Source organism: Vulpes vulpes, chromosome 1 (assembly GCF_048418805.1).
Source record: "Vulpes vulpes isolate BD-2025 chromosome 1, VulVul3, whole genome shotgun sequence".
NCBI lineage: Eukaryota > Metazoa > Chordata > Mammalia > Carnivora > Canidae > Vulpes > Vulpes vulpes.
In genome coordinates, this window is record NC_132780.1 from 15,300,890 (window position 1) to 15,327,317 (window position 26,428).

The window sequence follows — 26,428 nt, forward strand, 5'->3', positions numbered from 1 at the left end:
ACTAAATAATATCTTTATTTATTTTTTTTTTTTTTTTATAAATTTTTATTTATTTATTATAGTCACAGAGAGAGAGAGAGAGAGGCAGAGACACAGGCAGAGGGAGAGAAGCAGGCTCCATGCACCGGGAGCCTGACGTGGGATTCGATCCCGGGTCTCCAGGATCGCGCCCTAGGCCAAAGGCAGGCGCCAAACCGCTGCGCCACCCAGGGATCCCTATCTTTATTTTTTTAAAAAGGGGTATGTTGGTATGCCTGGGTGGCTCAGCGGTTGAGCATCTGCCTTCGGCTCAGGGCGTGATACCTGGATCCAGGATCGAGTCCCGCATCGGGCTCCTTGCAAGGAGCCGCTTCTCCCTCTGCCTGTGCTTCTGCCTCTCTCTGTGTGTCTCTCATGAATAAAAATAAAATCTTAAAAAAAAAAAAAAAGGTGTATGTCTTTGAAAACAGGGACTAAAATGGGACTCAGCCTGGCATTCAAGAAGAGTCAGGAGATGTTTGTTGCTCTGAATTGAACAACCCTGCAGTTTTGGCAGATGGGGTTCTGGAGGCCCCAGTTCTGTGCTCCTGAGACACCTTGTGCAGATGTATGGGTTGTTCACTGCCTAAGGGCTGGGCACCTCCATTGACCAAGTCATGCACCGCCTTCCCAGAGGAGGCCCCAGTCTCCAAATTCACAAAAAAGGCATCCTTATAGGCTAGCAGAGATTTTCGCTTCCTAAGGCCAGGACATTTGCACCAGCTATTTCCCTGGTGAATTCCCCATTTGGCAAATTCTAACTCATTCTTCAAGGTCTCTATGCCTCCAGGAAACCATCCCTCAACACATCCAGGCTGTCTGGGAGCTGCCCTCCGGAGTCACTTAGTGTCTTGTGCTTTCACCATGACAGCAAGCACACACCTCCCTCTGTTCTGATCGTGTTCATGCCCAGATCTCCTCAATGCCTGAGATGTAGCCTGATTCAGCTCAGCAACTGCAGTGCCCAGCAAAACACAGTACACAGGAGGCCCAGGCCCTGGCCCTAATATTCCCTCTCAATAGTGCCAATGAGAATGAATAATCTCAAACAGGAAGTTTAGAATTAATCAGCATAGTCAAACCTGGATTCCTCCCCTTCCCACCATCCTACACCTGCCTCATCTCCTGCAGGAGTGACCCGCACTCTACCGGTTGGGGGGGGGGGTGCGGCCAAGGACCTTGTCATTATTCCCGACTCCTTATACCCTACCTCTGCTGTGCCAGGAGATCTTGCTGGCTCCACCTTCAAAGTCAGTTTCCCAAATCTCCTATCTGCCATCCCCCACCAAAAAACAAAAAACAAAAAAACCCAAATCTAAAAACTGATGTGTTTTCCTAAACTTGGCATCAATATCCATCTGGTGTCATGACATACGACATCACTCTAAGTCGTGGAACAGCCTCTGTCACCCAGGCTCCTGCGGTCCACTGATACTTTCTTGCCTTTTGTTACTGGTGACTTCCAGTTTAATTGATCTCTGAAGATGGGCAAAGGAGCCAAAGACAGCCCCATGGGTTACAGTGAAAAGAAGCAACAGGAGGATTGGTCCCTTCCAAGAGCTCAAAGCAAATGCAACACAGGACTAAGGGCTCTGAGAATGTTTCAAATGACCCGGCAGCAGGGACACCCTGGCCAGCTCAGTTGGAAGAGTGGCAACACTTGATCTTGGGGTTGTGAATTTGAGCCCCACATTGGGTATGGAGATTACTGGGGGGGGGACTAAAAAGATAATAAAATAAAATTACCTGTTTGTCCCAAAGTCTTCAAGCAACCAGATCTGGGGTCGGGGGATAAGATGATGCCGAACCTTGTTATTTCTGACCACAGTGGTCAGGTGCATGGAGAAGCCCTCACTGGACCCCAGCAGTGACTTGCCCATTGGGCATTCATTACTGTGACATTCAGAGATTCAAGAGAATTACCTAGATGACACTGAGACCATTAGGGGCACAGGGGATGACTCCCCACAGAAGAAAAGGTGAAATGAGTGATCCGTTATCAGGGAGCAAGAATGCCTGTCTCCTTCAAAGGCCCTTCTAGCTGGACCAAAAATCGAATTGACACAAGACAATATTAGGTGGAGAAATTCAGATTTAATGGCAGATGCACGGGGAATCCACACATATGTGGAAATTCCAAAGGCAGCCAGGCAAAACAAGGTATGTGTGTCAATCTGAACCACGGAGAAGGGGGCAGGGGTCTGGGACTTCGGGGGAAAGAAATGCACTTCACAGGGTGCTTAGAAGGGTGGATGTTTAGGAATTAGATGTTTGCCCTGCCCTAGAGATGGGCCATTCAGATAAAATTTATCTCAGCTAATAACCCCTATTCTGGGAAAGACCCTCAATTTAGGTTCTTCTATATAGTTAAGGAAGGACAAAAGTTTTTCTTGAGCCCGTAGGGTCTCAGTTGCCTTCAGCTCAGAATAATTTTCATGCCAAAGTGGCCCATGGTGGGGAGGTCCTACCCTCAGCGCCTGTACAGTTCATGGCTGATCATCAACACTGTGTGTTTATCAGTGACCAAGAAATTCCAACTGGCTTGCTCAATTAAAATGAGACCTCCAGGGTGGGTGGGTGGCTCAGTTAGAAAAGTGTTGGCTCAGGTCATGATCTCAGGGTTATGAGATCCAGCCCCAAACAAGGCTCCGCACTGCGTGTGGAACCTGTTTAAGATTCTCTCTCTCCTTCTCCCTCTGCCCCTCTCCTCCTCCCTCTCTAAAAAAAACAAAAAAACAAAAACAAAACAAAAAAAAAAAAAAAACAACAACAACAACAAAAAAAAAAACAATCCCTCCCCCTCAAAAAAACCCTGAGGCTTTCCAGACAAGATCCTTTGTTAAGGAGTAGGGGACAAAGCAAGAAACCCTACAAAGGCCACTTGCCTCATCCCTAGGGAACCTCACTCCTAACCCTGCCTCAGATTTCCAACTACAACTGGATGATGGGGTTGATGGCTTGCTCAATGACCCCTGTCTCCAGAGTCCTCACACCAGCAGATGTCATGAGCATTGACTGCATGCGAACACCCAAGTGCTTGGCCACATCTGTACCTGGATGTGTGACATAATGTTTTACGAAACCTTCTCCCCAGAGATAAAAAGTTCCTGGGATGCCTGGGTGGCTCAGTCAGTTAAGCATGGAACTCTTGATTTGGGCTCAAGTCATGATCTCAGGATCATGACGTCAAGACCTATATTGGGCTCCATGTTCAGTGAGGGGTCTGCTTCTCCCTCTCCCTCTGTTCCTCCCCACTTGAGTGTGCTCTCTCTCTAATAAAAAATAAATAAAATCTTTTAAAAAAAGAGATAAAAAGTGCCTGGTATTTATAATCTATTTTTATTCCACTCTGACTCGATGGATCATTTCCTTATTCACTGCTCTATTTTTAAAACCTTGACATTTAAATTGAGACATTATTTATAAATTGAATCTCATTTAAGTATGAATATTCATACGTACTGCTAGAGGAATGTTAATGTGTCTGATTAAGGGCGCTGTGCCAGACGTCGCTGGCATATACATAGTATATGCATCCTATTACCAGCCTAGCATCTGCAAATTTTTGCCTAATCATTTTTTTTAAGATTTTATTTATTTGAGACAGCGAGAAAGAGCACAAGCAGGGGGAGGGGTAGAGGGAGAGGGAGAAGCAAGCTCCCCAATGAGCAGGGAGCCCGATGTGGGGCTCAATCCCAGGACCCTGAGATCAAGACCTGAGCTGACTGGAGCACTGAAGCATCCCTAGGATCTGCAAATTCTTGCATTTTGAATTACACCTGGTCCCCTGGATAAAGTCTGCAGGTCGGTTAACTAGAATCTACCTCCCTCTCGACATCTCCAGTGCTTCTACCCGAGAGGAAATTATGGTTATCACCTGCCTGGATGGTCCTCACTGGGTCCCCGCCTCCGTGCTCCTGCCACATTTTGTTCCCCGGATGGCCGGCAGAGGGCGCCGGCTCCCGCTTACGGAGGCTCAGAATCCGCCGCGGCTCCCTCCCGGGGCTCACCGGGCAGGACCCCAAGACCCAGCACCATCCATCCCCAGAACCCATCTCTCCTCTCCTCTCCACCCTTCTCCCCCTCGCTCGCTCACTCGGTTCCAGACATACTGCCTTTCTAGCGGCTCCTGCAATACGCCAGGCCCAGTCCTGCCCCAGAACCTCTACAAAGGCTGTTCCCTTTGCCTATAATGCTCTTCCACCCAAGGCTCCTTCCCTTACCTCCTCACCCTGTTGGTGTTCTGTTTTTACTTCTTTAGCACTTACAATGTATAAAATAATGTCAAAAAATAATAATATCAAGCAGATGGATTATTATCTGGTTCTTCCCACAAGAAGGTTGGATTCATGAGGGAAGGATTTTTTTCCCTCTTCTTGTTCATGTTTGTGCCTGAAACACCTAAACAGCTCTATGCAATAGAACTTTTTATGATGGTGGCAATGTTCTGTGTCTGTCTGGCAGGATAGCTGCTGGTCACGGGGTATCCCCTAAGCACCTGAAATGCAGTGAGTGACAGTGATTTTTAAATTTTATTTCATTTTAATTCATTTTTTTTAAAAAAAAGATTTTATTTATTTATTCATGAGAAACACAGAAAGGCAGAGACACAGGCAAAGGGAGAAGCAGGCTTCGTGGAAGGAGCCCGATGTGGGACTTGATCTGGGACCAGGATCATGCCCTAGGCTGAAGGCACTCAACCACTGAGCCACCCAGGTGTCCCTCATTTGAATTCATTTAAACTTAAATAGTTACACATGGCTATTGGTTATCTTATTGGACAGCCATGAGGATTTTTTTTTTTTAAGTTTTCTTTCTTTCTTTGAGAGAGAGAGAGTGGGAGCGGGAGGGGCAGAGGGAGAGGGAGATAGAATCTCAGGCTGGCTTGGCACTGAGCACAGGGCCTGATGCGGGGCTCGATCCCACAACTCTGAGATCACCACCTGAGCCAAAACTAAGAGTCAGAGGCTCCATCAACAGTGCCACCCAGGGGACCCCAGACATGAGGATATTTAATAAATATTTGTCAAATGAATAAATGAAGTCCTTACTACACCTAAGCATTATTTTCTTTTTCCTTTTTTCAAAGATTTGTTAATTTATGAGACACACAGAGAGAGGCAGAGACAGGCAGAGGGAGAAGCAGGCTCCCTGCAGGGAGCCTGATGTGGGACTGGATCCCAGGACCCCGGGGATCACGCCCTGAGCCAAAGGCAGATATTCAACCACTGAGCCACCCAGGTGGCCCTCTAAGCATTATTTTCAACCTTAGTTTGCAATCTGGTTTGAATCTTCATATCAGCTCTGGGCAGAAGGAGCTGCTAGGAGCTCCATTTTGCAGATGAGCAAATGCAGGCAGAGACGATTCATATCCGACCCAAAATCACACAGCTTGGAAAGCACAGAGACAAAATTCAATCTCAGCACTAAACAGATCTCACTCTCTCTGCTCTGGGGTATGACCTCAAAACTTTCTCCCAGGTGTCTGCCCAGAGTGGGTGGTGGTCAGGTTAAAGTGTTATGGATGTGGCGCCTGAGGATGCCACATGGACCAACCTACCTTGGTTCTAGGCTGTGGGGAAGCTGGGTGGTGACTCTCAGGGCTGGAAGCCCGGGAGACCCTAGGAGATCCAAGACCTGGGAGGGCAGAACGGGACTTGGTGAGGGCAGGGAATGCCAAGCAAGTCCCATCCAGCCCAGGACGCTCACCTGAGCGAGGCGTGGAGAGGTCTCTGTCGCCCCCGGGGGGCCGCCCCCAGTCAGCTTCAGGGGACCGGGATGAACTCAGTTCCAAGGACTCAGGCAGGCTCTGGAGGGGTCAGGAAAGGAGAATAATGTTTACTATCATCATAACTACTGTTTTTCAGGCACTTAGCAACTGAGACAGCATGAATAGGAGTAAGATTGAAAATTGGTCTCATTTCAAATCTCAGTTCTGCCATTTATAAGCTGTGTGACCTTGGGCAAGTTACTTACCTCTCTAGGCCATATTTCATCGCTTTCTTTCTTTCTTTCTTTTTTTTTAAAGATCTTATTTATTTATTCTTCAGAGACACAGAGAGGCAGAGACAGGCAGAGGGAGAAGCAGGTTCCCTGCGGGAAGCCTGATGCAGAACTCGATCCCAGGACCCCAGGATCACGACTTGAGCCAAAGGCAGACACTCAACCACTGAGCCATCGAGGTGCCCCCATATTTCATCTTTGATATGAAGATTGAATCCATACATGTAAAGCACTTAGAACAGCAATTGACGCACAGGGAGGTATTGTAAGTGCAAGGTTTTGTAACAATTATGCATCTGGAGCTGTGATAAAGCATTTGCATTATCTCATTGAATTCCCTCCATAGGGCAGCCGGGGTGGCTCAGCGGTTTAGCCCCGCCTTCAGCCCAGGGGGTGATCCTGAAGACCCGGGATCGAGTCCCACATGGGGTTCCCTGCATGGAGCCTGCTTCTCCCTCTGCCTGTGTCTCTGCCTCTCTTCTCTCTCTCATGAATAAATAAAATCTTAAAAAAAAAAAAAAAAAAGAATTTCCTCCATAAACCCAGAAGGCAGCAATTATATCCCTATTTAACAGATGGGGAACCAAGGCTCAAGAATGAGATTGATGACCAATATCACAAAGATAGCAGAGCTGGGATCTGAACCCCCAGGTCTCTCAGATACAGGAACTGATGGTCAAGACAAGCAGCAGCTCTAACCCAGCTATGAGAAACAACAGTGGCTCCTGCTTCCTGAGGGCCTTCTCTGTGCCAGACACTTTCTAATCATCATTTCTCCTTTTTTACAGAACCTTGAAGTTGAGGTTATGATCAGTGGTGTCTCATAAATGTTTAATAAATGTCTCTCTGGGAGAAAACAGCCCTGGTTTGCAGCGTTGCCAATCTCTGTGGTGTAAGTACGGCCACCGTGGCCAATTTCAAGCTACCAACATGACATCACTGAATATGGAGTTGAGAAGAGATGCACACAATTGGCTCTTGGGAGGTGTTGGGAGCTGGCTCCAGCATACCACTGCGATATGATCACAATGTAACAAGCAAAGAAACAAAAGCTTCTGGAGCTTAGGATACTTGCCTGCAGTTGGTTAGCTGAGAGAAAAAAAGGGAGAGAAAAAAAGATGAGTGGGTGACGAGTGGGATCAGGGCAGATGGGACAGAAAGTTGGGGGTGGGGAGACAGGTTTGTGAGTCTCACCTCCCTCTCTGATGACTCCTCGCCTTGGAGTGCAGGGGATGGGGAGTCAGGTTCCATGTTGGGGGGTGGTTTCTGGGGGCTCCCCAGACCTGCCAGTGTGTCTTCCACCATCCATAGCTGCTGCTGAGCAGATGCTCTGTCCTGGGAGGAGGAAAGAAATCTGTTACTCAAAGGTGGGAAAATGCGAGGGTTAAAGTTGGGTCTGAAATCAGTGAAGCTCTATTTATGGAGTCATAAATGGATTATGTATGCATGTGGAGGTTATATTTGTGAATATCCCTCTTCTGTGACTCTTCACCACTTATCACAAACATTGTCTTTTCTATTCTGCTCTGCAATGTTACCTCTGTTATACATAGATGAGTGTATAAATATGTGAGTCTGTTTCTGAATACCCTATTCTATTCCTTTGGTCCATTTGTCTAAACTTGTGTTGGTACTACATTATGTTATTAACTGTAGCTTTACAGTTAGACTTGACATTTAATTGTCTTATTCCTCCAGCTTAGTTCTTGGAGGTCTCTTTGGCTACTCTTAATCTTTTGCACTTCCAGATATAATTTAGAATTAGTTTGTCAATTTCTATATAGAAATTTCCCAGGGCTGGCTCAGTCCAAGGAGCTTGCAACTGTTGATCTCGGGGTCGTGAGTTCAAGGCTTACCTTGGGTGTAGAGAGTACTTAAAGAAAGAAAGAAAGAAAGAAAGAAAGAAAGAAAGAAAGAAAGAAAAAAGGCAGCCCGGGTGGCTCAGCAGTTTAGCGCCGCCTTCAGCCCAGGGCCTGATCCTAGAGACCTGGGATCAAGTCCCACATCAGGCTCTCTGCATGGAGCCTGCTTCTCCCTCTGCCTGTGTCTCTGCCTCTGTCTCTCTCTCTCTGTGTCTCCCATGAATAAATAAATAAAATGTTTAAAAAAAGAAAGAAACAGAAAAAAGAAAGAAAAAGAAAGATGTGTATTGGGATTATAAATCAATCTGGAGAGACTATCTCTTTACATTATGTATTTTTCCTTCTACAAACATGATATATCTCTCCATTTATGTAGGTTTTCTTTAATTTCTCCCAGTGATGTTTTGTGGCTTTCAGAACAGATGTCTTGTATATCTTTCATTAGATTTTTTTTTCCTGGATATTTAATTTGTTATTCCAATTACAAACACTAATGCTTATAAATATTTATTCTCTATTCATTTGGTACTAACATAGAAGATAATTGATTTTTGCATACTACCCGTGCGTTCAGTGACCTTGATGAATTTGTTTATTCTAATAGCATAGCTGGAAATTATTTTGGATTTGCTACATTTATAGAATCATGTATCATCTGTAAATAAAAATAGATTTAATTCTTCTTCTCTGGTCCTTATACGTTTATTTCCTAGACTTGTACTGTCTAGGACAATGTTAATTAGAACTGGTAATAGCAGACACCCTCGTCTTAGTCCAGCTATTAGGCAGAAAGTTCTCAATATTTCACTGCCAACTATGTTTGCTGTAGGTTGTTTTGGATGTTATCAGATCAAGGAAGTTCCCTTCTATTCCTATTTTGCTAAGAGCTTTTATCATTAATGGATGTTAAATTTAGTCAAATGTTTTTCCTGCATTTATTGAGATGATCATGTGACCTTTCTCCTTTTAAGAAAATGTGAAATACATGGACTGATTTTCAATTTTTTTAAAATTTTTTTAAAATTTATTTATTTATGATAGTCACAGAGAGAGAGAGAGAGAGAGAGAGAGAGGCAGAGACACAGGCAGAGGGAGAAGCAGGCTCCATGCACCGGGAGCCCGACGTGGGATTTGATCCTGGGTCTCCAGGATCATGCCCTGGGCCAAAGGCAGGCGCTAAACCGCTGCGCCACCCAGGGATCCCTGATTTTCAAATGTTAATTAACCGTGCATTCCTATAATAAACCTAATTTAGTTCTTGTCATACATTGCTGGTATTGAGTGATATTTAACACCAGTAGGTGGGGGATTGGAGTTGAGGGATGGATTTTAGGAAGAAGAGGTATGGGTTTAACATGAAGACAGCAGAGCTTAAATCTTTGAGTATACATTTAATACTAGAAGTCAATGGTTTGTTTTGTTTCGTGTTGTGGGTTTGGACCCACGAACCCAAGATCATAACCTCTTAAGACCTGACATCAAGAGTCGGACACTTGGGGCACTTAGGTGGCTCAGTGGTTGAGTGTCTGCCTTCAGCTCAGGTCATGATCTAGGGGTCCTGGGATTGAGTCCCACATGGGGCTCCCCACAGAGAGCCTGCTTCTCCTTCTGCCTATTTCTCTGCCTTTCTCATGAATAAATAAAATCTTAAAAAAATAAATAAAAGAACCAGAAAGGAGAGTGGTTCTGAACCTGGGCAGGCCTTCAAGTAAAAAGCAAGTCCAATAAGGAGTTTAAAATGAAAGGACAGGACACAGGGGGAGGAGCTTAAATGCCAAAAGGGATTCCAGGGGAAAATGGAGGCAAGAGTGAAGTTCGGGGGACATACCTGGGGGGAACCAAGGTGCAGCAGGTACTCCAGGGTCTCCCTCAAGGTGCCCAGCTCCTGTTCCAGGCTGCTGTAGATGTCCCAAACCCGCTCTCGCTCCTTGGGTCCCGAAAATGGGGAGACACAGGGTCAGGATGCCCACCCACCAGATCTTCACTCACTCCATTTTTTTCCCAGCTGACAAGGAGGAAGAAAAGCCTGATCCCTGGTCCCCTGGGGAGGGTAGAAGGACTACAATTCTTAAGAGCCTTTTGGGACACCTAGGTGGCTCAGCGGTTGAGCGCTTCCCTTCGGCCGGGGGTGTGTTCCTGGAGTCCTAGGATCGAGTCCCGCATCGGGCTCCCTGTGAGGAGCCTGCTTCTCCCTCTGCCTGTGTCTCTGCCTCTCTCTCTCTCTGTCTTTCATGAATAAATAAATAAAATATTTTGTAAAAAAAGAGCCTTTTTGCTCAGACTGGGATCCCCAACGTCTATATGGAACCTGCTGTTATAATGAGCTGCTAATGTAGAAAATAACAGATTTCCTTAAATTCCTTGATTACCCCTGAACTCCCCTAGGGAGGCAGAATCTGCAGATTCAAGATCACAACCCCCAAATGCCCCCCGGGGAAGCATCACCATCATCACCATCATCATCATCATGATCATCATCATAGCAGCTAACATTTCTTAGGCACTTACCATATATCAGGCAATGTTCTTAGCTCTCATTTAATTTTCTTTCTCTCTCTCTCTTGTTAAGATTATTCATTTGATAGAGAGGAGAAAGAGAGAGAGAGAGAGAGAGAGAGAGAGAGAAAGCAACCATGAGCAGTGGGAGGAGCAGAGGGAGAGGGAGAAGCAGACTCGCCACCAAGCAGGGAGCTCAATGCCAGCCTCTATCCCAGGACTCTGGGATCATGCCCTGAGCTAAAGGCAGATTCTTTTTTTTTTTTTATTTTTTTATTTATTTATGATATTCACAGAGAGAGAGAGAGAGAGAGGCAGAGACACAGGCAGAGGGAAAAGCAGGCTCCGTGCACCAGGAGCCTGATGTGGGATTCGATCCTGGGTCTCCAGGATCGCACCCTAGGCCAAAGGCAGGCGCTAAACCACTGCGCCACCCAGGGATCCCTAAAGGCAGATTCTTAACCTACTAAGCCACCCAGGCACCCCAGCTCTCATTTAATTCTCATGAGGTTAAGTATTATTAATGCCTCCATTTTACAGATAATAATATCTGTATATAATTATAGCCAAACATTTAAATATTTCTTACTATATACCAGATACCTGTTAAATATTCATATACATTTATATGGTATATATTTATATGATATTTATGCAATTTGTATACAAATGTATGTATTTATAGGGTATATATATTATATATAAATATATAAAGGATATTATATCTTATTTAATTGTTAAATATTCATTCATTTATGTTATGTATAAATATATATGTACTCATAAAATTCTTACAATGACTCCATGAAATAAATATTACTTTTATCATTTCAAGTTTATGTAAGAGGCATCTAAAGCCCAGAGGAGTTAAGTAAGTTCTCTAAGGTCACACAGCTACAATGAGTAGGAATAGGGGCTGAGATCCAAAGATAGGTAGCTCATATCTAATTCCCCCTCTCAAACCACTAAATTAAGTCTGCTGTTTCTTGGCTGCTTCCCCGTCACCCTTTAAGACCATCAAGATGACTGGTTTAAAACTTGGGGAGAAGCAAGGAGCCTGGGTAGTGCATTTGCTTAAGCATCTGACTCTTGATTTCAGGTTAGGTCATGACCCCAGGGCTGTGAGATGGAGCCTCATGTCCTGCTTGGTACTGGGTGTGGAACCTGCTTAAGATTCTCTCTCTCGGGATCCCTGGGTGGCGCAGCGGTTTGGCGCCTGCCTTTGGCCCGGGGCGCGATCCTGGAGACCCGGGATCGAGTCCCACGTCAGGCTCCCGGTGCATGGAGCCTGCTTCTCCCTCTGCCTGTGTCTCTGCCTCTCTCTCTCTGTGACTATCATAAATAAATAAAAATAAATATTAAAAAAAAAAAAAAGATTCTCTCTCAAAAAAAAAAAAAAGATTCTCTCTCTCCCTCTGCCCCTCCTCTCCTAAAAAAAAAAAAAAAAATTGGGCACAGGGGAATTCTCAAGAACAACCTTCCCATGAGCCTCTGCCCCCAGGTCCCTTTCACTAACAACCTGGAGAGTCCTCAGGTCTCCTGGGAGGACACGCTCCTTCCCAGATGCTCACCTGAGTCAGGTGACAAAGAGTGGCCCTCACGCTGACCAGTCGGTCCTGCAGGAGGCGTTGGCGCCCCCAGGCCCTCCCTGGAGCTGCAGCCTCCCTGGTTGCTTGGCCCAGCTGCTGCCTAGTTAACTCCAAGGCTGCTTCTAGCTGCTCCTGCACCAAGATGGAAGGTGGTTAGACTTCTGAATCCACATTCAGCCACAGGAGGAGAGAAAAGGTGTCCTCCTAAATCCTTGTGCATGGTGGAGATCAGGAAGGGAGAGGCAGGCGGAGAGGCCAAATGTCTTTCCTCGAAGCCTTGTACCTTTTCCTCCTGCCTCTGGTCTATCTCCTCCTGCAGCCTCTTCAGGAGCCGGTCCTGCCCACACAGCTTGGTCAACAGAGTCTGGAGAAAGGAGAACAGGAGCTACTTCTGGATCAGACCTGGCTCTTCCCCCTGTTATCCCTGCCACCCCCACCCCCATCTAAAGCATTCTCCCCCAACTCTGATAACTTGGAAAGGCTTAGACTACAGAGAACTTACATCTGTCTCCAGGCTTTGGTGAAAAGTTGAGTCCAGGGGGGGACCCGGCTGAGGAGAAGGAGAAAAGCCAGAGGTCAAGTGGACAGTCAGGTCTTTCTTGTAGCTCATTGCTGAGTTAAGCCTTGTTTCTATTGACAGACCTCCTTCTCCTTATATGCTTCCCCACCCCCTTTTCTTAAATGTGGACTCCATGCCCAGCGTGGAGCCCAATGAGGGGCTTCAACTCACAACCCTGAGATTGGGACCTGAACTGAGATCAAAAGTCAGACGCTTAACTGACTGAGCCACCCAGGAGCCCCCTTATTAGCTTTGTTCCAAGCTTTAGCAAAGCACAGTGGACAATCTGTCAGCTTCTTGGCTTTAGGAGAATCCAATGGACTCTATTAACAAAGAACTGCAGCAATGTAATAATTAGCGGAGAAAATTTAGACACTTCTTTTACAACTAAAAATAAGGACATTCAGTACTATTGTTACAATTTCACACAGTAGGGATCCCTGGGTGGTGCAGCGGTTTAGCGCCTGCCTTTGGCCCAGGGCGCGATCCTGGAGACCCGGGATGGAATCCCACGTCGGGCTCCCGGTGCATGGAGCCTGCTTCTCCCTCTGCCTGTGTCTCTGCCTCTCTCTCTCTCTCTCTGTGACTATCATAAGTAAATAAAAATTAAAAAAAAAAAAATTCACACAGTATTAGAGATCCTGACCTGTGCTATAATAAAAGAAAAAGAAAACAAATAGAAATGTAAGAATAGGAAGGAGAAAAGTAAAACTATCATTATTACAAATGATAAACCTAGGACGCCTGAGTGGCTCAGTGGTTGAGCATCTGCCTTTGGCTCAGGGCACGATTCTGGAATCTAGTCCCACATCAGGCTCCCCAGAGGGAGCCTGCTTCTCCCTCTGCCTATGTCTCTGCCTGTCTGTGTCTCTTGTGAATAAATAATTTTTTAAAAATGATATGCTCATCGACCCAGAGAAATCAAGAAAATCAAACAGTAATTAGAATAAGAGAACTCAGGGGTGCCAGGCTGGCTTAGTCAGTGGAGCATGTAACTCTTGTTCTTGGGGTTTTGACTTTGAGCCCCACTTTGGGTATAGGGATTACTTCAAGAAAACTTAAGAAAAAAAAGAAGAAGACAATATTTAGCAAGGGTGCCAGGCAAAAGATGAAGTTCCAGACATCAATCGCATACTTCTACACCATCCATAGCCAGAAAATATGATTTAAAAAAAGGGGGGGGGGGATCCCTGGGTGGCTCAACGGTTTGGCGCCTGCCTTTGGCCCAGGATGTGATCCTGGAAACCCGAGATCCAGTCCCACATTGGGCTCCCTGCATGGAGCCTGCATCTCCCTCTGCCTGTGTCTCTGCCTCTCTCTGTGTCTTTCATGAATAAATGGATAAAATCTTGAAAAAATAAAATAAAATAAGGATAAGATTCCATTCAAATAGCTATAAAAACTATCAGGAATTTAGGAGTTAACTAAGAACATACATGGTCTCTATGGAAAAAAAATTTAAACTGAAATAAATAACTAGAAGATGATATGAATCAATGGAGAGAGAGTTTATATTTATGCAACCCAGTTTGTGACAGCCCTAGGAAACAAATAGAAGTATGTGTCAAGAGGCCTTGAAATATCCAGTCTTCTCTAGGTACACTAGTCCAGGAGATGACATTCTCTATAACAAAGAAAGAAAGGGGGACGCCTGGGTGACTCAGCTGTTGAGCATCTGCCTTTGGCTAGGGTCCTGATCCCATGATCCTGGGATCAAGTCCCACACTGGGCTCCCTGCATGGAGCCTGCTTCTCCCTTTGCCCCGTCTCTGCCTCTCTCTCTCTGTGTCCCTAATGAATAAATAAATAACATCTTAAAAAACAAAAAAGAAAGAAAGAAAGAAAGAAAGAAAGAAAGAAAGAAAGAAAGAAAGAAAGAAAGACTCCAGCAGATTCAAGGTGCCCCAGAACACCTACCAATAAAACCATGGAAGCCCGTGTCCCAGGAGCTCTCGGGGGTAGCTGGAGATACGTGGAGGAGCCAGAGGGGACCTGGGAGGAATATTAAATAGAAATGTTGAGAAATTTACTTGTTTTAGTAACAAATATTAGAGTGGGTGTGTCCAGAATTGATATAACTTAAGAGACTCTTTGAAGTTCAAAACTGGGTCTCTGATCCCTGGGTGGTTCAGCGGTTTAGCACCTGCCTTCGGCTTGGGGCATGATCCTGGGGCCCCGGGATCGAGTCCCACATCGGGCTCCCTTGTGTGAAGCCTGCTTCTCCCTCTGCCTGTCTCTACCTCTCTCTGTGCATCTCTCATGAATAAATAAATAAAACCTTAAAAAAAAAACAAACTGGGTCTCTGAACTTCAACTACTTGTTCTCCAGCTATGTACCACTGTGGGGACACATAGGATGATAATAAATGGACAAGCCTGGCAAAACTGCCCCAGGGACTGATGAAAGTTGCAGTCTACTCTCACATTTGTGGTTAACTGTGGATATTCTGGGCTACATTTCCATGATGCTCAGAGGAAATAGCAGGTGACCATCTTGGAAAGATAAACTGGAGACACAAAACGGATGCAATCACACCACGTCTCCCAGGATGGTCTTGGAGTGACAGTATTTTGGACTACAACTCCCATAATACTTAAGGTGTAATGGCCAGAGACTGCGCTGAAAAGACAGCCCTGAGGGCTGATGGGAGATGAAGTCCACTTGCCCTCCCATCTGAACCCAGCCCTGATTATGTTTTTTTTTTTTTTTAAGATTTTTTAAATTTTATTTATGCATGAGAGACACACAGAGAGAGAGAGAGGCAGAGACACAGGCAGAGGGAGAAGCAGGCTCCATGCAGGGAGCCCGACGTGGGACTCGATCCCCCGTCTCCAGGATCAGGCCCTGGGCCAAAGGCAGGCACTAAAGCGCTGAGCCACCGGGGCTGCCCCCAGCCCTGATTATGTTGAACCACAAGCCCCATGGTGCCCAGGGGACCATGCCTGCAGACCAGACCATGGCCATATGGGAAATGCAGTCCCCTTCACCATTACCTCGCTGCCCACCTGTGTTCTGGCCTCCTGACTCCAGTGCTGGGGACTCCTGGGGGGCCTTCCTCCCCCAGCCTCAGAGGAGGGTCCTCGTCGGGGGGTGGGTGGCCTGGACAGTGTTTGGCGCTGGAGAGGCCAATCCAGGGGAGGCCGGACATCGATGCGACTCAGAGGGGTGTGGGGTCTGGCGAGAGGTGCTATGTCACCAGAGGATGGAGGGGGTCTGCGTACAGGAGCAGAACGGGGCCGGGGGAGGCTCAGAGGGGAGGGAGGGCGGGAGAGGGGTGTGAACAGGCTGTTGGGAGGAGAGAATAGGGGAACTAGGTGACCTAGAGCCCCCTTCCCCACTACCCACCCAGTCAGCCTCATGGGGACACATCCCCTTTCAGTGTGTCTCACTGTCCCTCTATAGTAGAATCCCCCTCTATTACCCAGATACTGAATAATAATTTCTCCCTTTGTGGCATCTCACCCTTAGGATATCCCCCCTATGGGTTCCGACCCCATGAGAACTCTAGCAACTCACATCCACTAAAGGGAGAAAGCACTAAGCCATATCCCGAAACAGACCCAGTCCCCACCTCTCTTAGGCATGCCCCCAACATAGCTTTTCCTCTGACGCTCAGCCCTGTAGAACCTTCTGAACCCAGACTCCCTCAACTCACTCGGGGCTCCTGGTCCTCCGGATCCGAGGTCCAGACTGGAGATCGGCTATGGGGCTGGGAGTGAGCAGTCCGGGTCCTCCACGACCTCTGGAGAGCCGAGCCACCTCTGGTGACTCTAAGCCATGTCTTTCTTCCCCTCTGGTCACCTCTGGGGGACCACCGGGGCCTCCAGGGCCCTCTCCAGGCTGGGGACGTGCAGGTGACCTGGGTCGTCCACTAATAAGTGAGCACAGAAAAAGACATCACTCCTTTGTACCTCATAACCAGCCCTCATTCCCATTTCGTGGATTAGCACACGGGAACCTACACAGAATAAAAGAAAGGGTAGGTGGTGCACTGTAAATTGTTCCCACTTCGCAGATGGGAAAATCAAGGCCCTTCGTGTGGAAGTGACTAGTGTCAGGGCTACAAGGTCCATCCAGTCCCAGAGTCTCCAGCCTGAAACCTGGGGAAAGTTGGGACTTTCCTCTTATATTTGACATTCCTTAGGTGGCAGCCTCGGGGGTGGAGACTTCTGAGGGAGCCAATCAGAGAGTGTGGAATTTTGATGAAGGGGTGGGGCCGGACAAAACGGTGGGCGGTGTCTAGAAGAGAAAGACTTTTTGCTGATTGGAAGACAGGAAGGTCCCTGGAGGTGGGGCCTGAAGGGCGGAGTCTCCTTAGCCAGAAGACGTGTGATTGGCGTAAAGGGGAGGGGCTGTGGGACGGTTAGATGGGCTCAGATTGGAGGTAGAGGTCTGGGACGTGGCCAGGACCTAGACTCACCCGTCGTCCCCCTCCGCGCGAGAAGCCCGGCCCAGCGCCCTCAGCCAGCCCCGCAGGTCCTCCAGCGTGTCGGCGGCCAGAACATAGGTCCTCATGCCTGGGTGCTCAGCCTGCGGGGAGAGAGAGCTGGGGACCCGACGCCCGGGCCCTCCAAAAAGGAGGATGCCGTGGACCCTGGTCAAGCCTTTTTAGCTCCAATAATGAATGCTCCCCCGGCCGCCCCCACGGCCTAGTGCCTTAGTGACCGCGGGGGATGGACAGACTCACGGTGAAGGTGAAGCGCCGCCCTCGCGGGGCCCCTGGGCCATCGGGCCTGATACTGTAGCTAGGGAGCAGGACGCTGCCCAGGACGCTCTCCTCGCGGCTGTCTGCAGAAGAGGGCTGGGGTCAGCGACAGCGCAGGATCTGAAGGCCAGGAGGCTAAGGGAAAGGGCGGGGGGGCGGGGGGGCGTCCATCCCTCCCCAGTCAGGGCACTGACCCTTGTAATAGAAGAGGCAATGGCCAGAGAGGACGAACCAGCGGCGTTTCCAGAGCCGCAGCCCGGAGCTGTCCTGGGGAAACAGAGAGAGAGGAGGCCTGAGTAGAAGGGGAGTGCGGAGAGGAAATGTGGAAAGGCAGACGGTGACACCCAGGGGGGCACCTGGGTGGCTCAGTCAGTTAAGAGTCTATCTTGGGCTCAGGTCATGATCCTGGGGTCGTGGGATCCAGCCCCACGTGGGTTCCCTGCTCAGTGGGGAGTCTGCTTCTCCCTCTCTCCACCACTGCCCCTCCCCACTTGTGCTCTCTGTCTCTCTCTCTCTCTCTCAAATAAATAAATAAAATTAAAAAAGAAAGAAAGAAAAGACAGTGACACCTGGAGACAGAGAAACCCAGAGAGAGGAGAGGAACAGACACATGTCTGATGCAATAGATTGAGCTGGAGAGCTGGAAGCTAGAGTGTGGTGGCTGAGCTCACACAGATTCTGGACACAGTCAGACCTGAGTTGGTCTCCTAGCTCCACCCCTGTCAAACTATGCCATTAGACTAGTCATCTCCTGGCTAGATACTTGAGTTAATCGGGGATTGGGAAGTTACTGGAAGGTTGAAATGAGCTACTATACAGCATATAGGCAGGAACTTTGCATACTAAGACTTCTGGTCTGATTATTCTGGAGTCTGAGCGCTCCTAGAGCTCGCTTTCAGATTCCCTCTGACCCCAGCATGATAGGCTCCTTCTGGTCAGTTCTTGGCTCAAATGTCATCTTAGAGATGCCTTCCCTGACCAAGAGTCAAACTGTGCCTCTCATCCTGCTGAGACTTTTGTGCGTATCCTCCTGTGGTTTGTTTTGTTTTTTAAGATTTTATTTATTTATTCATGAGAGACACAGAGAGGCAGAGACATAGGCAGAGGGAGACGCAGGCTCCCTGCAGGGAATCTGATGCAGGACTCGATTCCAGGACCCAGGGTTCATGACCTAAGCCGAAGGCAGATGCTCAACTACTGAGCCACCCAGGCATCCCATCTGTGTTATTTCTTCATAGCAATCCCTACCATCTGAAATATGCTCATGTATTATCCATCCCTGCCCACCCCATCTCCAACAGACTATAGATACTTATTTGTCTTATTTGGGCTAGGCACGTTATAAATATTCAGGAAGTGGTCACTGAATGAATGAATGAATGAACAGGTGTGGGGAACAATGGCATAAAAAGGGGAGAAGCACCATTAGAAAACAAAACAAAACAAAACAAATTTGGAGGCTGGGAAGAAGAGAAACAATGGACAGCCAGGGACCCAGCATCCAGCGTCACTCAGTGTCCCTTCCCTTCTCCTGCTCACTCCACCTGCTTATGAAGCCAGCCTCGGATGTGCACTGGGAGGTTGGGATCCCTTCTGAGCGCATTGCCTCTCTTCCCGAAGGCGTGCACCTTGCTTACTGCCCGGGTAGGCTTCTGAGGAGAGATGGAGGACAGAGATGAACAGGGCCTTGGATCGGCCTGGGGAGGCGATGCCACGGGATGCAGGCAACCCAAGGCCCTAGCTCAGCTGCCCTTAGAAACCAAGCCAAGGAGGGGATTGAATCTTGAGATCAGAATTGGAAGTGCATGGTACCAGTTGACAGACACTTTGAATAGGCGACTGGCCAGGGGGTGTTTGAGGCAAAAGAAAAAGCTACTGACTGATGGGGGAGGGATGGGAGAATCAAGGGTCTGCTGCCAAGGAGAGGATGCCGTTGGCCACCAGAGCCAGAAATGTTGTGCAGTCTTTGGGATCAGAATTGTAAATACTGCCTGGGAGGTCCCCATAACCAGGAAAGACTTCCATGCTGAGTCCCTGGTGATGGGTCAGCTGAATGGGAGGATGCCTCAGTGCCAGGGAGTGACATCTCTTAGCAACCACATCCAGGGCAGAGAGATGGCTCCAAGTCCTCCTTGCCAATAGAGGGGAGCCCCCTCTCCAGTCCATGCAGGCATCTCAGGCATACACAGCCAGTCCCACAGGAAGCCATTCCTTGGGGATGCCGCTGACCAAGGTTGGGACTGAATCTCTAGATTCTGGACTGGGGAAACTGGAAATGAGTAAACAGAGTGGCAGACGACAAAGAAATGAGTGTTGTCATTAGACTTTGGCCTGGGGTGACTATTTGTGACACAAGTGTCTCAGGCCTCTTGGGTCCTCATTGTCAGAGAAAGGTCTTTCCTTATAGGATTTCAGAACTGGGTAGGATGGCTAGAGGTAGGATAGGGAGTTCTAGGTCCCAGTCAAGGGCAGCCACTGCCTGAGTTCCTGGAGGGAGCTTCATGGCTGGGGAGTAGCCCTATCTTAGCAACCAGAGTCCAGCAGGATCGTTACTCTGGTTAAATTAGGAAAATACGAAGGGGTGGGGACAGCTGGGAGTGCCTCTGAATTCCTAGCTGGGCCTGATGGGCAATTTGGGACCTTACTAGGTGTAGCAGAGCCCACTGCTATGGATCCTTGCTCTTAGCAACTGCTCTTAGCAACGGGGAATCCCTTGGGTTGGCACGGAACCCTGGGCTGGGAAACAGGAGGATGGGGCAGCCCAGAGCTCAGCCCTCCTCCCCAGCCCTTCCAAGAAGCTCCAACCTTGGTGCTCAGGCTGCCCAGAGAGGAGATGGTGGAGGCGCTGCTGGCCAGGCTGAGGCTGCTCCGGGGTCTGCCCTCCTCCATCCAGGGCTTGGGGAGAGAAAGAAAGGGGCTGTGTGCCTTGTCTCTGCAGCTGACCCGGCTGGGGACAGAGCCGGGGTCAGGGGCTCGCAGGTCGGAGGAGGCCGAGGAGAAAGAGCCCGTTGTCTGGGGACTGGGGGGCTGGGGGAGGCCCTGGCCCGGGACTGCATACCGAGAGCGATGCCAACAGAGGTGGGCGGCACTGGCAGCTGCCGGCAGCCCAAGACAGAGAATAGGGGCTCCTTTATTCTTGCCCCCTGCACTCTCGCCAGGAATTTGACCCTCTCTGTGCTCAGGGAGCCCCTATTCTCTGGCTCTTCCCAGCAGCCCCCAGCTACCTGTCTCCTGCCCTCCCACACACGCCCCCAAGCCATTCCTGCCAAGCCCTGGGACGCCTGGAATGCACGCCCAGGCACTCCCTCCCAGGCCAGCCAGGGAACTTACCAGCTCTGGGGTCCCAAAGACGGAGCGAGAGGACAGTGTGGGTGCTGGGGCTCCCAGCTGCAGTGTCCCTCCTTTTCTGGGGGGGCGGAGGGGGCTACCTCTCAGACCTGTCTCCCTTCTCACCTGCTCACTCACACGCTTTTTTGCTTTTTTTTTTTTTTTTTTTTTTTTGGTCTCTTGCCTCTTCTGATCACTCTTCCCTTTCTTTCCGAGTGTCTCTGTCTCTGGCCTCACCTGGTCTCTCCGGTTCTCAATCTGTCTCCTCCAGTCTCTCTCTCACTCATTCTCTTCCCCGCCCCCCACCTCAGCACTTTCCCTTCCAGTCTTTCTGTTTCTGTTCCAGATCTTTTTCGTTCGGGCTGACACAGAGTCTCTTCCTCAGGTCTCCATTTCGTTCTCCCCCCCCACCCCCACCCTCTAGCTCTTCCTCCTTCTCTCTATCTCTGTCCCCACCGACGCTGTTTCCTCCTCTCTCTCAGATTCCCCTTCTGTCTTCCTCCCCTCTCCGTTTCTCTTTCCTCCCTGCTGGTCTGCCAGCCGCCCACGCTGCGGTCTCCCCTTCCAATCCCGGTTGACCCCGCCCCTCCTGCCCCCCCCCCTTCCAAGCCTGACCCCTGGCTCCGCTGCCCCCACAGCTGAGGGGAGGGGCTGGGGCTCCCCTGACTCCTGGGTCACTGCTGGGCTGGGATTCCTAACTGTTTGGAGAGGAGGAGCTGGGCCTGGACTCCTGGGCCCGGGCCACTGTACCCTAAAAGGAGGTAGCTGAGATCCTGGAATAGAGGGGGCTCACACTTCTGGATACACCAAAAGGTGTAATGGTGTGAGCCTGGAGTTAGAACTCCTGAGTTGAAAAAAAAAAAAGAACTCCTGAGTTGTTAACGGAGTCCGGCATCTGGAAAGGTGTTTCTGGGTGGACAGGTCCAGGTTTTCCAGAGAGGAGGGAGTGACCCCGGATTCCTGGATCATGGCTAGGGCAGGGTCAAGGGGCCATGGCCAGACATCTATCTCAGATCCAGGTGAGCACTGTGTTCTACACTGAGGATATTTCAAAGAGCAAAATTAGGGACCAGGTAGGAGGGATGGGGCAGGGAATTGGGACTGTGTCCCAGAGTCTGAAACTTGTGGTTGGAGACCCCACTCCCATGAGGTTCAGTGGATGCTCTTTGGCCAGAATTTCGGTTTGTGTATGAGCTCTTGTGAGTTTGAAGTGGATGAAATCCGGGTGCGGAGCCTTGGGCTTGAGACCAGTTAAGGAGTCTTTTGAGGTTTTGGTTTCGAATCCACTCACCCAAATATGTCGAGCACCTACTATGTGTCCAGCACCGAGGGAAAAAAAAAAAAAAAAGTAGTGATTATGGGGATCCCTGGGTGGCTCAGTGGTTTAGCGCCTGCCTTGGGCCAGGGCCTGATCCTGGAGTCCCGGGATCGGGATCAAGTCCCGCATCAGGCTTTCTGCATGGAGCCTGCTTCTCCCTCTGGCTGTGCCTCTGCCTCTCTGTTTCTCTCATGAATAAATAAAATCTTAAAAAAAAAAGAAAGAAAGAAAGAAAGAAAGAAAGAAAGAAAGAAAGAAAGAAAGAAAGAAAGAAAAAAGCAGTGAGCAAAGCCAAGTGCCTGCCTTCAGCGTGCTTGCATCTTGTTCTCATCTGCAATCAATGTGGATTGCTGTGACCACTTCCGCCAAGGGACTTCATTCCGGAGCCTCAGTTTCTCATCTGTGAAATGGAATCAACAATCTCCCCAACCAGGAAGGAAGCGGGACCGGTTGTGAAGGGGGAGACTCTGGTCTGAGGCCAGCTGACTACACTGGGGTTTTGGGAAGGCGTTTTCGCACCGGAACAGGAATTGGGAGAAAACCCGCGGCTCCCGAAGCCCCGCACGCATTTGATTGACAGCTCGCCCGTTTCGGGCGTGGTCGCGCTCGGAAACGTCGCTGTGTCGTCATAAAACCCCTGGAATCTCCGCGAGAATTCCAATCCCGAGCCCGGTGGTTTTGGTTTCAAAACCCCGCCCCCGTGACGTCAGCACGTGAGGTTGCGTTGGGCTATAAAAGCCTTTGGAGGCTGCGTCAGTTCCAAGCTCTGCTGTGCAACTTACACGCTCACGTTTAGGACGCCGCATCCCTTCGCCGCGACAGTGCTTGCAGCAGCAGGTGGTACCCGGAGTCCCCGAGCCCGACACCGGAGAGCGAGATGAACGCGCTGGCCTCCCGAGCCGTCCTGAGCTGCGATCGCTGGTGGCAACCCGAGCCGGCGCTCCTGCCCCCAGGTTGACGCGTAGCCCCCCATCGGTGAGTGAGGGGTCCGAACGCCTGGGCCCCGAGCAGTTGGGGAGCTGGGGATCAGACTCCTGGTCAGTAAGGAGAAGGGAGTTTGCATTTCTGGGTACCGAGACAGGAGAATTTGAGGCCGGGACTACAGGATCCTGAGGAAGGAGGGCCTGGGAACCGGAACTCCTGTATTTGGGGAGAGATGGGACCAGGACAGATTCGAGGGCCCAGACCTACGCAGGAGAAGAAATTGGGAGCCTGGAGGCCTGAGCCTGGCGAGAGGAGGGTTCTGGAAGCCAGACTCCTGGATCCCTGGTGGAAGGGATGGAACTGGGCGGGGGGGGGGGGGGGGGGGGGGCGCAGTTCTTGAGTCTCAGAGGGAGGAGGGTGATGAGGGCCTGATCTGTCGATCCTCAAGAAGATGACAGAACCAGGGACTAGGACCTTGTCCCCAAGGGAAGCAAGTCGAGGACCTGTATTCTCAATTCTGGGGTCTGGGACTGCTGGGTCTGAGAGAAGAGGCTGGAACCTCTGACTCCTGGGTATTGAGAGAAGAGAGGTGCGAATAGCTGTGCCTCTCTCTGCTAGAGATGGAAGTGGCAGAAATCAGCAAGAATGTGGGGCAGGGACTCTCTTGTTGCTATTTGTGTTACTGTTTATGGTTGCTATGACTCAGTCCTCGCTTGATACTCTTCCCTAAATGGCTTCTAAACTATTTCCTTTGTTTATTTCCAGCGCAGACAGATGGCCCCAGGCCAAGTGCCCCATCAGTCTGTCCCCTGGAGGGATACCTACCCCTTTTTCCTCCTGTCCCCGCTGATGGGCCTTCTCAGCAAGGCCTGGAGCCACCTGAGAGGCCCAGGATCTCCAGAACCCTGGCCGTGGGAAGCAGTAACCAAAACTGATCGGGGAAAACCTGGCCTGGAGAGAGAAGCTAAGACTTTTCTGGCCCCCCACCATCCCCTCCGGGGCAGGCACTTTCAAGAAGAGACTGGAGACAGTGGAGTAAGTGACGAGAATGGAGAAGCATTCTGGGGGGCCCGCCATAATCTAAAAGCCAACAGTTCTTCTCTTAAAGCGGGGGGACTTTCAGATAATGAAGATGAAGAATATGGTGGGGAACAAGCAGCAACCAGTGTCCCTAAAGAGCAGGAAAGTGAATTCCTAGATGGCCAGCCTGCTCCCCTGTCCCCCAGCCTTCTGATAAGAACCCGACAGGACCCTTCTGAGGAGAAATCTGAGGAAGGAGGAGCTGCAGAAGACAAAGTGGTCATGTTCTCTTTTCCTCCATCACACTGGGAGTGTTGTCCAGGGGAGGAAAAGGAGGAAGGAGAAGCTATAAACAAAGAAGCTTCCAGAACACCGATTTTCCCTTTATCTCCAAGATCCAAGCCCAAAACTCCGTTGTACTGTCCTAGGGTGGAAGAAGATAAAGCCATAGAGGAAGAAAGAACAGAGGATAAAGAAGCCACAAAAAGCTCCATTTCCTTCTCATTTTCAGGCTTTTGCCCCGAGGCCTGGGAGTGTTGCTCAGGAGAGGAATCGGAGGAGGAAGATGAATTCAGTGATTCAAGAGCAGCTGAGGAGGAAGGAGAAGCTGAGGTTCTCTCTTCCATCCCATCCACAAGTGCCCTCATGAGGGCCTGGGTGTATCGGCCAGGAGAGGACTCAGAGGAAGAAGATGAGGACAGTGATTCAGGAGCAGCTGAAGAGGAGGGAGAAGCTGAGGGTCCCTCCTCCATCCCATCCACAAGTGCCCTTGTGAGGGCCTGGGTGTATCGGCCAGGAGAGGACTCAGAGGAAGAAGATGAGGACAGTGATTCAGGAGGAGCTGAAGAGGAGGGAGAAGCTGAGGGTCCTTCCTCCATCCCATCCACAAGTGCCCTTGTGAGGGCCTGGGTGTATCGGCCAGGAGAGGACTCAGAGGAAGAAGATGACGACAGTGATTCAGGAGCAGCTGAAGAGGAGGGAGAAGCTGAGGGTCCCTCCTCCATCCCATCCACAAGTGCCCTGGTAAGGGCCTGGGTGTATCGGCCAGGAGAGGACTCAGAGGAAGAAGATGACGGTGACTCAGGAGCAGCTGAAGAGGAGGGAGAAACTGAGGATCCCTCCTCCATCCCATCCACAAGTGCCCTCGTGAGGGCCTGGGTGTATAGGCCAGGAGAGGACACAGAGGAAGATGATGATTCAGAAGCAGTTAACTCAGAGCCAAGTCCCTCACTTCAGGCTCAGAGCACCCTCCTCAGGGGCTGGACATACCAGCCTGGAGAGGACACAGAGAGAGGGGGAGAAGCTGAGCCCTGCCCCTTCCGAGTGGCCATCTATTTACCTGGAGAGAAGCCACCACCTCCCTGGGCTCCTCCTCGGCTGCCCCTCCGACTGCAGAGGCGACTCAAGCCCCCAGAAACCCCCACCCGGCATCCAGATCCTGAGACTCCCCTAACAGCCAGAAAGGTGGGTACTGAGGGCTCAAATTCTCAGGTCTTAGGGGAAGAGCTGGAAGTCCTAGGCTTGGGGGCAGAAGGCCTGAATGCCCCAATTTCTGGACCCCCTGTGTGTTGCAGGGGATTGCATGCAAACCCTGTTGGGAGGGTTGTGTTCACTGTAATGCAATCCTTTGCAAGAGGCTGGGGCCCCGTGGGAAGAGGCCCTGTGGGAAGAGGGAAGCTGTTGTGGATCATGTCAGCACCAGGAAACAGCCTCCACCTGCAGTGAGTCACATGGAGAATCCCGTGGGTGAGTGACTAGCAGGTGACTAAGATAACAAACATTTTTGTGCAACTAATTTTTGTTTTGGCTCTCTCTCTCTCCCCCCTCCCCCCTGTGGACACGTGTGTCTTGTGTCTGTGCTGGTCCGTCTCCAGGTCCGTTTCTCCAAGAAAGTCTCTGTCCATCTCCTGGCTGTCTGGGCAGGACCGGCTCAGGCCGCCCGCCGCGGACCCTGGGAGCAGCTGGCCCGGGATCGTAGTCGCTTCGCCCGGCGGATCGCCCAGGCCCAGGAGCAGCTGGGCCCCTGTCTCACCCCTGCTGCCCGGGCCAGGGCCTGGGCACGCTGCGGGAACCCTACCCCTCCTCTGGCCGCCACACCTGCTCCTGCCCAGACTTTACCGGTCTCCTCCATCCAGACCACACCGTTGAGCCATGTTGGGGCATCTCCCTCCATTCCTGTGTCCCTATCCCCTGGCCTGGACCTCAGTGGGAGGCGTGGCTAAGATCATGTAGTTTCCTATTTATATGAACTATTTATTTTGTGTGTGTGGTTTCATACAAGAAATAAAACCTTCTGATTTGTAGCAAGCAATGTCCCCTGTGTGTATGTTACGGTCTGTATCTGAACCAACAATAATCCACCACCCTTGGGATAAAGGTGAGTACCTCAATACAGGACAAACTTTCTATTTCCCATCATCCCTCAAATTTGCCTCTTGTCCTGAAGCTGCTTTTGAACTAAGGGCTGGTGGGTTTTGTCACTTTTCTTCGGCATCGGCCTAAATTTTATTAAACTTGGGAGTTATCTCTCCTAGGGGGCCTGGAGCTGGGCCCACTGATCTCTAAAAAAAAGGTTCAAGGGATCCCTGGGTGGCGCAGCGGTTTAGT

General features: G+C 49.8%; 2 protein-coding genes across 17 annotated transcripts in view; one reads left to right on the forward strand and one right to left on the reverse strand.

The window, feature by feature from the left end:
* The window catches only part of PLEKHA4 (pleckstrin homology domain containing A4), a 26,746-nt gene extending 5,600 nt beyond the window's left edge, over window positions 1–21,146 (reverse strand). Inside the window, exons 1-16 of one of the 15 annotated variants that reach the window (XM_026013817.2) lie at window positions 20,563–21,146; window positions 20,038–20,127; window positions 18,777–18,884; window positions 17,427–17,499; window positions 17,215–17,315; window positions 16,948–17,057; window positions 16,183–16,398; window positions 15,533–15,812; window positions 14,444–14,518; window positions 12,471–12,518; window positions 12,252–12,332; window positions 11,951–12,100; window positions 9,712–9,810; window positions 7,216–7,356; window positions 5,728–5,827; window positions 5,579–5,655 (exon numbers count right to left, since the gene is read on the reverse strand). In XM_026013817.2, the coding sequence (XP_025869602.1) occupies window positions 5,579–5,655; window positions 5,728–5,827; window positions 7,216–7,356; window positions 9,712–9,810; window positions 11,951–12,100; window positions 12,252–12,332; window positions 12,471–12,518; window positions 14,444–14,518; window positions 15,533–15,812; window positions 16,183–16,398; window positions 16,948–17,057; window positions 17,215–17,315; window positions 17,427–17,499; window positions 18,777–18,884; window positions 20,038–20,121 (1,743 nt within the window). In that variant the 5' untranslated portion in view covers window positions 20,122–20,127; window positions 20,563–21,146. Of the gene's footprint in view, window positions 1–5,578; window positions 5,656–5,727; window positions 5,828–7,215; window positions 7,357–9,711; window positions 9,811–11,950; window positions 12,101–12,251; window positions 12,333–12,470; window positions 12,519–14,443; window positions 14,519–15,520; window positions 15,813–16,182; window positions 16,399–16,947; window positions 17,058–17,214; window positions 17,316–17,426; window positions 17,500–18,776; window positions 18,885–20,037; window positions 20,128–20,562 lie in introns of all 15 variants that reach the window. The other 14 variants (XM_072756579.1, XM_072756593.1, XM_026013819.2 and 11 more) reach the window with 14 other exon arrangements.
* A 1,396-nt stretch (window positions 21,147–22,542) lies between these two features.
* On the forward strand, window positions 22,543–26,128 carry PPP1R15A (protein phosphatase 1 regulatory subunit 15A). Of its 2 annotated transcripts, none has more exons than XM_026013991.2 (3): window positions 22,543–22,852; window positions 23,567–25,285; window positions 25,696–26,128. In XM_026013991.2, exons 2-3 carry the CDS (start codon window positions 23,576–23,578, stop codon window positions 26,041–26,043), a joined length of 2,058 nt encoding a protein of 685 aa, XP_025869776.2. In that variant the 5' UTR covers window positions 22,543–22,852; window positions 23,567–23,575; the 3' UTR covers window positions 26,044–26,128. The 2 variants fall into 2 exon arrangements, with proteins under 2 accessions (XP_025869776.2, XP_072612775.1); XM_072756674.1 differs by having other exon boundaries at window positions 22,636–22,852; window positions 23,572–25,285.
* The last annotated feature ends 300 nt before the right edge of the window (window positions 26,129–26,428 follow it).